A 16,688-nucleotide genomic window follows, 5' to 3' on the forward strand; every position below is an offset into this window, starting at 1 on the left:
ACTGGTGTTTGTCGAATCCTCGGCAACATTGAAAAGCAGTCTTTGTATCATCGGAGAAGGCTTGAGCTGTTGCTGCTTACTCATAGGGAGACTGAAATTTATGTCGAAGTCTGGTTCAGGAGCTATGGTCATTGAGGTAGATACAGCAGAATCTGAGAGAACAAACGCATTGCTGGTTTCCAAAATTTCTTCAATGTATGCGATTGTGCCCGTGTTGATGTGCTTGAACTCCTGGCTGATGTTTGTCAGCATCACTTTCGCTTTTCCTCCGTGCAATCGAGCGATCCTCTTGCGACACAAAGTTCACGGTTGAGCTGTAGACGTTTGTCACCCTTGATGACTCCTGCGTCTGTGTGTGTTTCGGTGCCGACGGAAATGACAATGCTGGAGCGAGGCGGGATGCTGACTTGATCTTTGAGCACACTCGAGGCATGTTGACTACCAGCGCTCTCCATCGGTATCGTTTGATCTTCCGACAGCATTATCAAGTTGGACTTCAAGTCGATGATTGCGCCATGTTGGTTCAGGAAGTCCATGTCAAGAACAACGTCTTGTGAACACTGTTGGAAGATAACGAAGGTGGCGGGGTAGGCCTGGTCATGAATGGCATTTCTTGCTATGCAGATTCCAGTCGGCATTATTAGGTGTCCTCCAGCGGTCAGAATTTGAGGGCGTTGCCATGTAGTCTCAACTTTCTTCAACTGGGCAGCAATGGGTCCACTCACGATGGAGTAGTCGACTCCTTTGTCCACTAAAGCGGTGATTGCATGGCTTTCGAGAAGCAGGTCGAGGTCGGTGGTTCATTTTCTTGGGTTGCATTAGGTCTTGCGTCATGTTGACTTGTGGCTGTAATGGCGTGTCGTCAGGTCTTTTGTCAGCTTACTATTTGCATCCATGCAGGCTTCGTCGGGATGGTGGCTTCTCAATAATACGTCCTCGAGATACTCTTCTCAGCATCTTCTTCGGCGGCAGAGGATCTTTGTCAGTTTGACGAACAACAACCGCACCTCCATAGGTTGCTGCTTTTAGTTTTCCGGATGTGGGTTGACTGACCGACCCCAGGCTGGGCCAGTGTATGGCCGTCGAGGGCTCCAATGAGTGGCGGCAAGGTAGTCGGCGATGTCATGTGACCGTTCACCTTGCTGTGGGCGCGATGCATTGACGGCGAACCCTCATAGTACCAACTCGCAGTATGGGCGTCGGCTGTAGATGTGTCCGGCTTCCCCGTAGTGATGGCAGAGTGGGCGGTGGTCAAGGGCGCGCCAAATGTCCGTCTTCCTCGGGTAGCTGCGCTGGGCGACGGGCGATTGTGCTCGCGACGGAATTCTGGCGCGGTCGCGGAAGGGGATCTTGATGGCGGGCGACGGCGGCGTAGGTCATCGATTCCGGCCGGGGGTTACAGCGATGCCGGAACTTCTAGTACTAGTGACCGCTGGAGCTCTTCTTTAACTATGTCGCTGACCGAGGCCACGTGGGGCTGCGACCTTGGGCACAACTTCTTCGGCTCTACACCTCTTCTTCGGCCGAATGCACGACGCGTGGCTCACTCCTAAAGCCCCTTAAACTTCGTAAAGTAGTGCCACGCTTTGAAGAATGCCGCCTCCTCCTCCAGCGCTCTGGCCGAAGCCGACACCGCGTCGCTATTGGCCTAGTGGCATCACGTGGCCCCTTGCGCCGGCTTCGTTTGTTTACAGTCGCGCTTCAGTGCCATCTTTGCTCGAGAAGCGGCGCTTGTTGGCGGCATTCCTTCCATTCCTATTCTGTGTTGTTTTGATCTTGCGAACGCCTTGAAGGATGTTTTGTGGCAACTGCGACGTCGCTTCACGTCATTTTCTGTTACCATGACCTGCTGCGCGTTTGGATGCCAATATAGTTTTAGCAAAGGCAAGAATATGTTCGCGATACCGTCAGGTAAGCGCAACGGGTTAAGAAGAAAGACATGGCTTCACCGAACCGGGAGGGAGAACTTCCGACCAACTTCCTCCGCGCGACTATGTGATGTAAGTTGTGGCTCTCTCAGAGTATTGTATGTGCCAGGCTTGCGTATTGTGCTGCGGGCAATAACGTAGTAGATATTGCACAGTTCACTGTGCATGTTGTCATTTGTACGCACGCTTTAACATGATTTTTACGCAACGTCTGCTTTGCTTATATGCGCACTACGTGGTCGTGTTAGTCATATTTGGTGCGCTTAATCGTTTTGAACACAACCGGTTTGAGTTCGCGGGCACGCGAGGTTGCGTGCGATAACGTGATTACGAACGTTTTAAGATTCAGCGCAGTCCTTTTGACAAAATTTCAGTCTCGATCATGAAAGCGCCTCAGGAGAGCAACTCTGTGCCTTTTGTGGTTACTTACTAGCCTTCTTTAGATAGACTAGCTTTGTTTGCCACATTTGTTCGTGTTCCTCGTTGGCGGTCGCCCGGTGGATTTGCGATACAGAGGCACCGATGAAAAGCGTGCGTGCTCTCCCGAAACCGTGTTGCGCGGTGCGTTCGTCGTCGAGCGACCGCATCATGAGACGTATGTGCTAATTCGCGTGAGCTTTACTGTGTGCGAAGCTTAAAGGGACACTAAAGGTTACCAGAAAGTCAAGTTAAAGTGGTAGAGCAATGTTCTAGAACGTCTAAGGCGTCAATATAATCGCGAACAGAGCTTTAGTAACTGCATGACACGATTTGAGACCCCCCAGCGACATTCCGGTACTAAACCGATGACGAAAGGTCTCCCCGTAATTTATGTTACTAATACTCAACTACTCGTATTAAAAATATCATTTCATTCGATTATAAGACGGAAGAAAATGCTACTTGTCTACGTCTACTCGATTCTAACAAAAAATAAGATTTTGACGTTACCCTTCAGTAGTATGGGTGGTCGAAAGGTTTCGTTTTCGCTCGACTCTGCGCGCACGACTGTGCGCCGCGCAGGCTTTGGAGTTTCAGTACTTTCGTTATCGCGTCGTGCTGTGAGGGTTCTGCTGGTTCGCGAAACTTTCATTTGGAACAAGCAGCGAGAATGCCACGTCCATGTGATGTCGTGGGAAGCCCTAGTTGCTTTCCCGCTCCGGAGAGCCGGTGTCGAGGCCGCCGTCGTAGTACGCAACGACGCCGGCAGTGCGAGCCCTCAGCAGCAGGTCGCGCTCGTCGGTGCTCAAATCGCTGAAGTTGAGCCCACCATCGCGAGCCAATCTGTCGGTGTCAGGGTCCATTGCGACGAGCGTCGAAGTTTGCGTCATAGAATGAAGTACCAGCTTATGGGCGTCTTGCGCTGGAGCTTGAGGTATAGTAGCGGCGCCTGGTGGCAGTGCGGGAAACGACATCTCGGTCGGCTGTGGCGAAGCACGTTTCTAGGCCGAGTTATGCGTCGATTCGCACTTTTTTATGCCCTGTTGCGAGTGCGGAAAGGCTCGTCACTTCTCACAGACCACGCCGACCACGCTACGAGCTCGCAGCAGCCTATAGTTTAACGAAAACGGACTTTCCGTGTGCCGTGGGACGTAATGTGGGACGTAATTAGTTTCTCTTCCGCTAGCCACCATACTCCCGCTTTCGCTCTGCTGTCGGCTCTGTCTTGGCTCTGTTTCTGGCCGCACGTTTGCGTTTTGCGCAGAAAAGCCGTAGCGCCGTCTGCGGACGCCGTTCTACTCACCGATGGCGCAACGTCACTATAGTGAACTAGAACACTTTCTAGTTCACTGTAACGTCACTATGAGACCATGATGTCAGTTCTCCTCGATCGGAAGGCGGGCGATTTGAACTGCGCTAGAGCTACGCGGACGCTTCAGAACGCATTTTCTCTTAAAATAAGTCTCTCCTTGCCACGAAAGAAGCGTTTCGAGGTTTCTGTGATGGTATTTCAACAGTCCACGTTGACTTAATAGTAACCTTTAGTGTCCCTTTAAGATGCGGCGGTGGAGCACTCGCTAAGAAAACGTGCGGTCGCCCGCCCGTTCCCTGGCTTGTTTAGTCGTCGTTCGTGCTTAGTCGTTTGCTCGTTCATTCGCACGCTCGTTTAGTCGTTTGCTCGCTCGTTAGTTCGCGCGCTCATATAGTCGTTCGCTTGCTCGTCTATGCTACTATTAGTTTCTACAGTCACTATGCCTAATTGAGACGCGTTTGCTGTAGGACTCTTAGGCTGGTGCGTTTATTTACGCAATGAGACAATAAATGGTGCACACGGACTTGTGACTGCAAAGGCAAATCTGTAATGCATCTATGTGAAAATAAACTGTTAACTTGCAACTTGAATGCCGTTTCATATAATTTTAACCTATGGATAAAACATCATTTCACTTGCCGCAATTTCGGCCGCGTTATGGCGGGGGGATTCTTTGCGCGATCACTTCACTAATAAAGTCATATCTGGCAAATGTTACTTCGAAGGGAGTGCAACCGTCCTCAATGCATGCACCTCAGTGCAACTCGGTTCGCGACAAGTACGTCACTTAGTAAACGGACGAACCAACGCACGATGAAGTGTTATTCGTGATAAGTCATCAACCTCAAAAAATTACTGAAGGCCACAGTAGTCTTGTTTGAGATTGGGTCAAGCATTGTTATCGCGCTCCCGCTTCGCGCACGAATGCTAAAAACTCATTTTATTTTCTTGTGTACGCACAGTCCCGACTTGATGATCGGCCGCGGTATTTCTGTCGGCGTTGAGACACGAGAAACATAATAGCACCACCAACGCCCACCTCTGAGCCTTTGCGCGCGCTTAGATTGGCAAGCACGCACGTTGGCGGCACTGTAGCTTGTAATACACTTTCGAGCCTCAAGAGCAGTGATCTTCGTCAGAATTTGTCCGTCATAGCTGATACGCGCCGCGAATTTACATGGTAAGGGCGGCGCGGATTCTTTAGGCTGAGGGCTTGCTGGAAGCCAAGAGGTTGTCATTCGATGGTAAACGTGTTATTTACAACCATTCGCAACAAGATCTTGCGAGACGCCCTTGACAAATGTTGCGTACCTAATTGTAGGGCACGCGATACATTCGCAGTCGTCAACGCACAGCGTTAACACTCCGTCATATACTTTTTTAAGAAATAGTTATCAAAAAATGAAACAAAAGCTGCCGTTACTGAATTTGTATAAGCATCCGACTAGAAATTCTATGCTGTACACGAAGTTACGCGGAGCTGGAAAGCCAACGTAAACGCCTAAAGAGCACTGCCTTGCTATGCGTGCATTCACTCTGCGAAAGGTCGTCTGCTGCGCTCGAGCAAGTAGGCGGTGCCATGGTCGAGGAGGGAGCGTAGAAGAGAGGAGAAACGAGGAGTGAAGGCGGAGGAGGAGAGTGGCACTACTTTACGAAGTTTCAGGGGCTTTACTCACTCCCACTGCCTTTCCTTCAACGGAACCTTCTCTTTGGCAGAACGAACCAAACGCGACCTCCCCATCTGACTGCCGGGCCTGGACTGGTGGGAAACGGCGGGCGCCGAGGCGAGCGAACACACTGAACGCACGATCACAAGCTTTCCCTTCTCCGGAGGGAGGGGACGCCTGTAATTGGCTCGCCCCTTGCTCTGCGTCGACTTCTTCATGCTTATAAAACACCGTTTGAAAGGTCGCGTATGATGAACCGACAGTGGCTGAATCGGTTGGAGTGGTGGTCTCGTAACCCGTCAAACAATTTTTATTTTCGAGCGGCTTGGGTTTTTTCGTACGACGCCGACATGAGTGAGGCAATACGAGCTTCGCTTGAAAAACACGCAGACATTCCATTTGTATGTTTTATTATTTCTCTAAACTTTAATTCAAGCAACAGTTTAAACTATTAACTGATGTTGCCGTGAATAATTCTCAAAGTCACGTGCCACTATGAGTGACGTCGCAGCTACTATGCACGTAAGCGCACTCGACTTCGACTCCGCGGCACGGCACACGGCGCCCGCAAGGAGAAAGGCAAACGGAGTTTGGTTTGAAATTTAAGCTTTCCACAGCTCGTAGGGATGTAACATCATACATGATCGTGACTGCGCATTGTATGCACTGCGCTTGTGAGATCTAAATGGCCAGACCTGGTGAGGAGCCCTTTAAGGGCCATTTGCAGGTATGGAGCATACGACCAAATTGGACGCATTTTTACAGGAAGCCGCCTAGCTCATGATAAAGGTGCGGATCACGAGTATGCGCATACCGCATGACGACGATTGCATGATGACTATGGCATGACGACACGGGAATGAAGACAACATAATGAGAATTGAACGACCACGATGGCATGACGACAACGTATGATGATGACGACGCAACGACAGTTATTGAATAACGAAGAGTGGATGACGACGGCTGAACGACGGTGTGACGAGGACGGAATGACAATGGTATGACGATAACAGCACGACAAAAATGGATGATGGAAAAAAATTACTTTCTGGTGTTTTACGTGCCAATACCACGATCTGATTATGAGATACGCCGCAGAGGAGGACTCCGGAATAATTATGACTGCTTGGGGTTATTCAACGTACATGCATCCAAAGCATGGTAGTAGGGCAGCCCGGGTGTAAGGTGCCAGTGGGAGGGGGGGGGGGTGTCATATACGTCTGAAGACACCCCTCTTTCCGCCGGCTACACCCGGGGGGGGGGGGGGTGACCGAAGATCTATGGGCCCCGGGTGCCAGACAACCTAGCTACGCCACTGTGCATCCGCCGTTTCCAGAATTTGATCCCGCGAACTCGTACAGGGCAGCGTAACGAAATAGCCACCAAGTAATCCGGCGCGTAGATATTAGAACGAACACGGCGCCATGACCACGAGTGCCTGACGGCGACTGTATGACGACGACGCAATAATGACAATAACATGACGACCGCGGCATGACCATACTGCAAATAACACGACAGAATTACGACAATTCAATTACGGTAGTATAACAATGGAATGTAGAAGGAAATATTTGGAGGACGCTTAAGCTTCGCCTTTAATAGTGGAATGCGATAGCATTGAAAGGCCCCTGACTGCTTTTCATACTTCCCGGCAAGAGACCACACGCGTCAGCGAACTCGCCGCTAGTTTCCTTCTTGCTCTCTCTCCCTAGCTGTCATCTTTGTTTTCCCCTTTTCCATCTCCCGGTGTAGGGTAGCCAACCAGGCGTTATTCTGGTTAATCTCCCTGCCTTCTGCTTTTGTCTTTCCTCCCCTTTCCTCCTTCCGGCTACTGCACCTTATGTAACCGTAACGTTTACCGGGAAACGCTGGCGACGAACGCTATGCACGAATGCAAGCTTTCTGGTAGAAACGCGGTCTCTTGCGTGGGTCGATCGCCTGTTATCGTTTCGCACTTTTAATATTTCATTTTGAGAAGAGCTGACATAAAATACATTCGCTGTTGGTGTTTCTTTATTACATTTGTTTGTGGGCTGCCGTTCTCGAAATTGCGAGAAATAACTTTATAATGAATGAAACACAAGGTATGAACAACTTTGGTTATAAAGAGCGGTTCAGAATTTGGTTAGAAATTTGTTTTGATGAAAGGGGTTGGGACACCAAATTTTGAGGCTATAAAAAGCATGTTGTAGGCTGCTTCCGTATGCAAGGACACCCAGAACGAGGTATCGGACGCTGCAAACATTTCAAAGTAATTTTAATTCAGCTCCAAAAAGTCATTAAAAACTCCTTCTCGTAGTCGAGACCCATCGCTAGCGCGGCAGCTACTACGTCACAGAGGAGGAACGAAAATATTGACGTCATAGCACACCAGCACAAAAACGTGACGTATGATGAGTAGCGATGAAATGCCGATTACGGAGCCTGCTGAGCAGAGCGACCGAGCATAGCCTCCACTATGACCGAGCTACAGGCATATAGAAATCCTTTCTTAATCCAAAGAAGGGGTAAGGCGTGCAGACACGGACACAGGAGGAGAGAAGTCGACAACACGAACGCCGCACGGCGGCCCGCGAATGGCAAACTGTGTGCGGCGAGTTGCCGTGCCGACGGGCCTTTGCACGTTGGAGTGTAAAACAGTAGCCGGCCGACTCCGAAAGGGACCAGGATATGCGGCGTTCGTGTTGTCCGCTTCTCTCCTCGCATAGTCGCATAGTTCGGCAGCTCGGAGCGGTCTCTCCTTCGCTTGGCCTTTCTCAATGTGAAGGCCCGTGCACGTTACCGGCACGGAAACTCGCCGCACGCCGTTTGCCGTTCGCGGGCCCCCGTGCGACGGCGGTATTGCTCGCGAACGGCGAGATTTCCTAGCCGTAGAGAGACGGGCTCGGGACCCATTTGTGCGGCCGCCGTACGGCGATGCGGCCAATCAGCGTCCGAGGAGTGGTCACTCTGCGCTCCGACGGCAGCTTCACCGCCTCTGATCGTTCGGCGCCGCCGATATCGTGGCTAGGCCTTTTCCGGTTCACTTCGAAGCTAAAGCTTACGGCGCTTCGGAATGAATCACCGACTCTCACAAGCCGCAATATTTTCTTACCGTTGTTGTCGCTCTTCGCAATAATTATAATAATCGCGACATGCACTTCGAATCACCAGTTGACCTCTGCAGGCAGAGCACGCGTATGCGCGAGCAGACGACGCAGCATAGTTTTACGTCACTATTTTTTGTGTCCCACGTGACCAAGCCATGTTGCGTTTCCTCCTCTGTGACGTCATAGCATCCCCCGGAGCCCAGAAACCGAAACCGAAATCGCTCGGTATAATAATGCTATTATTAAATTATTTATCGGATGTATATGAATCCCGCTGTGTGTATCGTGCTCCCTGAAGCATGACGTAACGTTTGAATCAACAAACGCATGAACGAAAATTTTGATGTCTCCACCCCTTGAAGCGGTGTTCGACGCTGGACGCGGGACGCCGGATTTTTTACGACATGCAGCCCTTAACGCTGTCGCGTTAATGACAGGAAGCGTGACGACACAGTCGATGCGTGAATGGGATGGTGATGGATGTACAATGACGATTGTGTAATGACGACGGCATGCCGATAATTGGATGACGAAGCTGGAATGACGATCAACGACCACGAATATAAAACGACAGTATTACGACGACGCACATACGAAGATGGCATGACAACGTAGGCATGGTAACAATGCAATGACGGCGGCATGATTACGGTGGCGGGATGGTGATAGTATGATGACGGCGGAACGACGGCGATGGCAGTTGGGTATGTTCCACTCCGTCTGTGCTGGTTTTTAATGAACCCTTTTGATGCCAACTCTGGTTGCTGGGTATGTGCCAGTAGGTGTGTACAGCTCCTCAACGAGCTTTCTTGACGTCAACGTGGATAAATAGGTATCTACCACTTGGAATCTGCCGCTCTGCAATGATGAAAAAGAATCCCCTAAGTTTGTCCGATGCTGATTGGAACCGAAACCACGTCACAAGTTTTCTTCGAGGACAAGAACCCGACGCATTAGCAGGCTGCGCCACAAATGCGCTGGGTACGTGTCGCTTTTCAATGAATCCCCTTGCATGACTACACTTCAGCGAGCTGCACCATGAATGCACCGGACACATTCCGTTCTTCAATGAAACTCTCGCCAAGTTGGGTCACTGAGTAGCCACGAGGGTTGCAATGTGGGCTTGTTGGTAACGCATCTTCAAGGGGTGTCCGGTAGCGCGATTAAAAGACGAGACAAAAGAAGACACACAGGGACACACACTGTACTAACTTCTAACAATGTTTATTATCGAAAACCAGGTCGTACTTATACACACTCAGCCAAGATGAATCACAACCACGTGAACAGATAAACATTCAGAGTGAAACGTTTTTATAAGTGATGTTAAGCCATGAGCAACATTTTCAGTTCTTTTTCAGAGAGAGCCAATGACTGTTTGCTGATACAGTAAACCCCAAGGGCATCGATCTGCTCGGCTTCTATTAAAAGTCTAGTCAGTTCGCATTTATTTCTACCAGTAATGGTTGTTGATTCGAAGAGAGGGGAGCACATATGTTGCTTACAATGAAGGGAGAGAAACCCATCTGATGCAACTTTGTCTACTTTGTTTTTGTGTTCGCGCAGACTATCATTAATACATCTGTCCGACGTAATACTTTTCACACGATAAGGGTATACAATATATAATTGATGCCTTACAATCTCTAAACTTTTTCCTGTGTTTAACTTGGCAGCTAGGAACACTTTCTTTCTTTTCTGGTCTTGTTGGAAGTTAGCGCTGCGTGTGTCCCTGTGTGTCCTCTTTTGTCCCGTCTTTTAATCGCGCTACCGTACACCCCTTGAAGTCACTGAGTAGGTGTCACTGGCGGTGCGGCAAGCGAGGGAACAATTCTAGGCGTTTGCCGGCGCCGGCGCCGGCGCGCCACGCTCTGCCGTCTTGGAGGCCACGCGCGAACTTCTCGGCCGCGCCAGTAGGTGGCGCAGCGTGTCCGGAGAGAAGTGTGAGGGAGGAGCCCGGCAGCCGCATGAAGCGATGCGCCATGCATTTCGGAGGCCATTCGCAGGTTTTGCGCCGCCGCCGCCAGCTCGCGCCGAATATTCTTGGGGAAGTGCGAAAGAGGAGTCCCGCTTCAGTATACGCCTCATACATAAGTTGTTTCGACGGTGGCAATACGTTGTGTCGCTATATTTATTCAATACGGGACTCGAAACAGTCGACAATCATGGTAAAATCGGTTTTGCCAAACTTTGGTTCCTGTTTCGGAAAACATTGGTTCTTACTAATTACGAGGGATAAGCTAAGACGCAGAAAAATGTGGAAATGCTAACAAGCTGATTGCATTAGAATGTGTGTGTGTGTGTCTGTTTAAATAAATATTGCCTTATTCATGCTTATTTCGGACGGTTCGCTCGATAAATTTAAGGTTTTGTTTTCCTCGTTTTAGAGCGATGCTCATAGGCGCCTGTTCCTGGATTGAGCGTCGGCGTCCCTTGGCGTCACCGCGCGAACGCGCTCGTGCCACTGCTCGCGCGTTCGTCGTCGTCGTCTTCCTCCACAGCTGGCTCCGATTTCGCTCATCACGTCAGCGTTTTTTTATTCCGATTTATATTTGCTCACCCCTTGCTTTCAAGCTGGCGGCGCTTAACCATTTCCCGTGAAAATTGAAGTTTTCCTGCGTTTCTAGATTTTATTTCGCACTAGATTCCGTTAACGCAAATCTATTCTAGCTGGACCAAACCCCCTTAGTGGGGCGGCGCCACTTCGCGCAGGAAAAATATAGACGACGACAACGACGGGCATTCGATGGACCGTGCAACAAGAACTACAACCGTGAAGATCCTCCTGTCTGGACTGTTCTACGTATCAATGTAAGTGCTTCCTAGGAAAGGCAGGGTTCACTTCGGTGGCTCAAGCCTGCTATCATTGTCGAGGATCTCACGTTTGATATGCCAAATAGTAGTTTAACCTTAAGAACCTTTTTATCACTTCTGGCACTAATGACAAGGCCTCGCGGTAGTAAAGCTGTCTCCATTTTTACCCCCCCCCCACCCCAAAAAGAAAGAAAGAAAATGCAGTGCATACGAATAAACCGAAAATATGGACAACGACCTGTGAATCAAGCCGACAAGACTTAATGTAGTGATCTTATTTTCCGTACGATTCTGTCTCTTCCAAATTACCTTCTGATGACCAGCCGATCATAGTAATGTATCCGGAGGGCAGCACGTACCACAGAAGAATAGTGAGAAGGAAAATAAGAGTTAGAACATCATCATAGGCCCATCATATCCTACCAGTGCGAACCTTTCTAGAGATCTACGCATTTCCACAGAGGACATCCCAGTACGCTTTCAATAATGAGTCGTACTCAGTTTTTAAATATCAGTGGCCACGTTTACGGCGACCTTAAGTTGTTTTCTTTTTGCCAAAATTATACTGGACCCATTACGTGTCCACCTTTGTCCGATAGACTTTATAAGCAGCTCTAACTCCGATAGCTAAGATTGATTTCGAGGACATTTTTGCAAATAATGCTAAACATTTGCGCTGTCAATTCCTAAATGGTATTTTAGAAGATCACCTGGCACAACTAGAAACAAAAACTGTGATAGCAACTGCCGCTTCTCTCTGTAAAGAAAAGGTAGCCTTGAGCTTTGTATCGCCATCTCTTAATTGGTGTTTTTGAACATTTTACACCTATTGCACCATATTTTTACACCTATATTACATTACACCTATATTTACACCTGATTTTACACCTATTTTTTCAAGCTGAATTATTGTTTTGCTTTACGTAGATTACCTTCACCTTTGTCAGCAGCCGTAATCTAACAAATTGTATCTATGTTTGTTCTTCACTAACCACTCGTACTTTATCAAACGCATTAGAAGCAGTAACTTCGTCCGTCCCAAAATACTTAGGCCTCGTTCGTTTGGCGTGTGCTGGGAAGGAAAGGTCTAATACTAAATAAATTTGCTAAGGAACTCGCAGTAGCATCACATGGTCGCCCGGTAATCTATTTTACCATCATTTGCGTTTGTAACAGCCTCGCGATTTAGAATATTAGTCACTGAGAACAACTTTTAGAAATCTTGATTGTCCGCCTCTGTATATTCACACCTAATGTTGTTCTTGGAACTACTAGAAAGGCAGAAGTGTCGCTTACGATAGTACGTTGTCGAGTCCCCCCACTAAATTTTTTCCTTCACAGCTCTGGTCTGCCGATATCACCATTATGTCACTTCTTCAATGAGAGTGAATCTCTAGACCATTTAATTTTAGCATGTCGCCATTCTAAGGTTCAAAGAAAACGATTGTTAGAAGAACCATTACGTAAACCTCGGTCGACGTTGGCTTTCCCGGTGGCCCTTAATTTTTCCTTTGGTGCTACCAAATTAGGTTTTAGCCACGGGAATGTTCCTCACGCCTTCTGCAATTTTCTGCGTGAGGCAATAAGCATTCAACGCTGAAATATCCCGTTTCATTTTTCTTTTGAAATTCAAATTTACGACTGTGTAGTATGTACAGGCAATAGAGTTTACATCTGTATCGTATACATTTTTGTCCCGATGACTTCGCTCTCGCTGTTGTGAATTGTAAATTAATGACGAAATAAGCATTTTCTTCCTCTAAACTAACCAGACGCTGTCATTAAGAGTGCATATTGCATCCATATTGCGGCATGGTTCGGATAATGTGGCGTCCGTAAGCCTGACGAAACGTGTGTGCGTAGAAACGACAGGAGAGTTCCTAATCAACCAGCTTGGCGATGTTTCACCTAAGGCACCATAAGCACCCTGTTCACTGACGTATTTCGTCTGCAGGAAGTCGGTATTGATGTTAACACATATCATTTCACATTACAGACCTGGTCTTCTTGGAAAGTGGTGTTACCCTGCAAGCAAAAAGTTACCAAGTGGCACTAAGACTTCATCAGTTACAATTCTTTGAAAACGCGTTTAGCCGGGCCCGTGGCGCACTATGGCGCAACCGTCCCCCAGTTCTGAGCTAATCGGCGGACTCCCGCTTGCAGCGTGGGAATCGATATTCGAACTCTTGGACGGCGCCTCACGCCTCGCTCTCACCAAGGCAGCAACTGAGTTGAAAGGAGTTGCCGACTGCGAGCGGGTCGTCGAGAGGGTAACGTTCACTTCAGACACGGATGAATGGACGCTTAATGCATACCGCGAAAAGGCAAAGATGAAGAACGTGCGCCAACTGAGATTCACCAACTGCCTGACGCTAGCCTCCGAGGTTCTTCTAGCGTTTGTTGCCAGGTGTGAGAACGTCGAGGAGCTGTGCGTTCTGAACTGCGTCGTCGAGCCTCCGGCGCTTTTTCGAGTGTTGTCACAGAGGCTCACGAAGGTGAAGAAACTAGAATGGTCTCTCTACGAGGACTGCCACTACGAGTCGTGGCTGGAGAAAGACGCTGTGGCGGGCACAAGCACGCAATGCCAGTCACAAACACTAACCCTACAGTCCATGTACGTTGAAGTTGTAGCGACGCCGCTTACGGCCGACTTCTTGCAGCGTACCTTGAATGACTGCCAGGATCTTCAGAGTCTGCATATTCACGCCATACGTAAGGACGCTGTAGGAATACCGATGGGTGACGCCGATATCAGGCTCAAGACGCCCAGGCCTGGTCTGCGCACCTTTCAGTACACTTACGAGCGGGTACCTCCGCCCACAGGCCGGCTTTCGCCCGAAGCCTCGTACAGCTTCGTCCGATTTGACGACGTCCGCGAGCAGAGAGCGTTGCTTCAGGGAGTGCGCCGTGCTGTCGTGGCCGTGGAAGTCGACTCTGAAGCCTCTAGCCGCTTCCTCAGAGCCGCCGAGCACCCAGAGCACTGGAGCGACGTCAGATCCCTCTCACTAGTCCTGCTACCGCCACCGCGGGAGGTCCGGCTCGAGCGAGTCCTGAGAGCTCCCGACTTCCTGACACCAATGCAGAAGTTCCTCCAAATGTGCCTCAGTAACATCTCCGAGCTCAGCCTGACAAAGAGCCACTTCTGGCTTGGCTGCAACTTCTGCTCAGTCGTGAGCCCCGCCCTGTCTCAACTGCGCTCGCTGGCCCTTCCACCGTGCGCCGTGAATTGTGAAGAATCGCTTCAGTGCCTGGCGCGAAGCTGCCGGTTCCTTGAGGAGCTGGACGTCAGCAACAACGAGACTCTTCCGTGCCCAGCCTGCAAAGTGGCTTTGATGCTCACAGAGCGGGACTTCGAGTGCCTGCATGCGCAGACCAGGCTTTGGCGGCTGAGCATCGGTGAAACGGCGAAAATCCTGTCCTTGAAGTTCCTCCCTAGATGCCGTGTCACCGACATTCGCTTCAGCCTCGATAGCCTGGTGCTCGATGGTGGCTCTGTCTTCGGGTCTAGCGATCTCTTCTCCGGCAATGAACGGCTCTCTACGCTGACCTTACAAGCACGCGACCTGAAGCTTGGGCAAAACCCTTTCTTCACAGCTAGACTCACTGCGGCTAAGAGTCTGCGCAGATTGTGCCTGCTGACGGGAGCTCAATTAGCTGATTCCGCAGTGTCGAATTTCATCACACGTATGGCGGAAGAGTTGCCGCTCCTGCAATGGGTTCACGTGCACTACCTGGCTGCCAGCTCCTCGCTGAAGACAATGTCGTGGATAAGCCAGCGCCACGCAGTTGTGAACACTCTGCCTAATGGCAAGAGGTTTCGTTGGCAAGGCCAACTTCTGACCGACAGCCCCTGTCTGGGCCGCTACTGCTGCGCCACGTCATACATTGGTGTGGCAAAGCCGAGAAATCGCAACTGAAAAAAAAAAAAACGTTCCCAGCGGCACACAACGACCACCGTCAGTGAGCTGAGGACGGCGTGAAGTTTAAGTGAAATAAATTTCATGGGTGCTTTCTCTTTTATGTGTGTGTGTGTGTGTGTGTGTGTGTATGTCATTCACGCAGTGCACGCTAGCTTACGACCTAAGTAATGATGGGCTTTCCACACTTGGAAACATAGTTATAGTTTACTTATTTCCCAGAGCTGCTGTTATTGCTTAAGTAAATGTCCGCTCTGCATGTCGAAACAAATTCATGGAAACACTTAGCACTTCCATAATGAAATTTAGTGGCATTTCAGGGGGTGTCAAGGTGTCGTGTACAGCAAAAGATGTACTCGCAAACAAGTGTTATTCGTCTTAGCGCTGTAAACAATACATCGATTTTGAATGCTTTTCATGCCTCAAGAACTGTTTTTAGAATTGTATTATCAACCTTTAGCGTCAAGTTACAGGATTATCAGCATTGTAAAATTCTTGTAAAAATGGTGACCCAAATAAGAATGATCGCACTACAGTGGGTAGCTTTTGCAGTTTTCTTTTAAATCTAACAAACCTCTTCACTGTTAGAGGAGTGAATGCCGAGCAAAATACTCATTTGTTTCTATATAAAATCTTATCTGCTTAACATGAACGCTTCCCTTTTTTAGGAATGTAGTCCATAATAAAGAATCAAGGTAAACAAAAACAAATAATATAGGCGTAAGGAAAACGCAACCACCGTTTATTCAGCCCTACATTAAAGAATTTGAAAATGACGAAATCTTGGCCTTGGGATCGGCACGACAGAGGTGAAAAGACACGGTGAGGAGGTGAAGTGGGGTTCCGAAAGGTTTTGTAACCGCCCTGCTCCCTGATCATGGTAGCAGGTGCGTATTTCGCGCCATGTTCGGCTTCTCTGACGTAGACAGCGCTTTGTCCACGTGTCTGTCTTCTTGTCCACACCTATGCGCTGCTTCCATCACAGTGTGAAGCACGGCCTATAATAATGAGAGAACAATGCGTGCATTTTCCAATTTCTTCACTGAAAAAGCCGTCTATACTCCGTACTGCGAGTTCTTGTATTAACGGGACTGAAATGAATGGCCACCAACAGGTCGCTGAAAATTTCATCCAAGTTTCGGAGTTTCCATATTGTGTGGGTCCATATTAACAATACATTTGACTGTATATATATATATATATATATATATATATATATATATATATATATATATATATATCATCATCATCAGCCTAGTTACGCCCACTGCAGGGCAAAGGCCTCTCCCATACTTCTCCAACTACCCCGGTCATGTACTAATTGTGGCCAAGCTATCCCTGCAAATGTCTTAATGTCATCCGCCCACCTAACTTTCTGCCGCCCCCTGCTACGCTTCCCTTCCCTTGGAATCCAGTCCGTAACCCTTAATGACCATCGGTTATCTCCCCTCCTCATTACATGTCCGGCCCATGTCCATTTCTTTTTCTTTATTTCAACTAAGATGTCATTTACCCGCGTTTGTTGCCTCACCCAA

General features: G+C 48.9%; 1 protein-coding gene across 1 annotated transcript; it reads left to right on the forward strand.

Annotated features, from left to right (window-relative positions):
* The first annotated feature begins 1,752 nt into the window (after nucleotides 1–1,752).
* Nucleotides 1,753–15,256, forward strand: LOC135897340 (uncharacterized). Its single transcript, XM_065425957.2, has 3 exons — nucleotides 1,753–2,000; nucleotides 11,112–11,233; nucleotides 13,233–15,256. The coding sequence occupies exon 3, from the start codon at nucleotides 13,348–13,350 to the stop codon at nucleotides 15,151–15,153; it is 1,806 nt and encodes a 601-aa protein (XP_065282029.1). The 5' UTR covers nucleotides 1,753–2,000; nucleotides 11,112–11,233; nucleotides 13,233–13,347; the 3' UTR covers nucleotides 15,154–15,256.
* Nucleotides 15,257–16,688: the final 1,432 nt, after the last annotated feature.

This window comes from Dermacentor albipictus, chromosome 1 (genome assembly GCF_038994185.2).
Source record: "Dermacentor albipictus isolate Rhodes 1998 colony chromosome 1, USDA_Dalb.pri_finalv2, whole genome shotgun sequence".
Lineage (NCBI taxonomy): Eukaryota > Metazoa > Arthropoda > Arachnida > Ixodida > Ixodidae > Dermacentor > Dermacentor albipictus.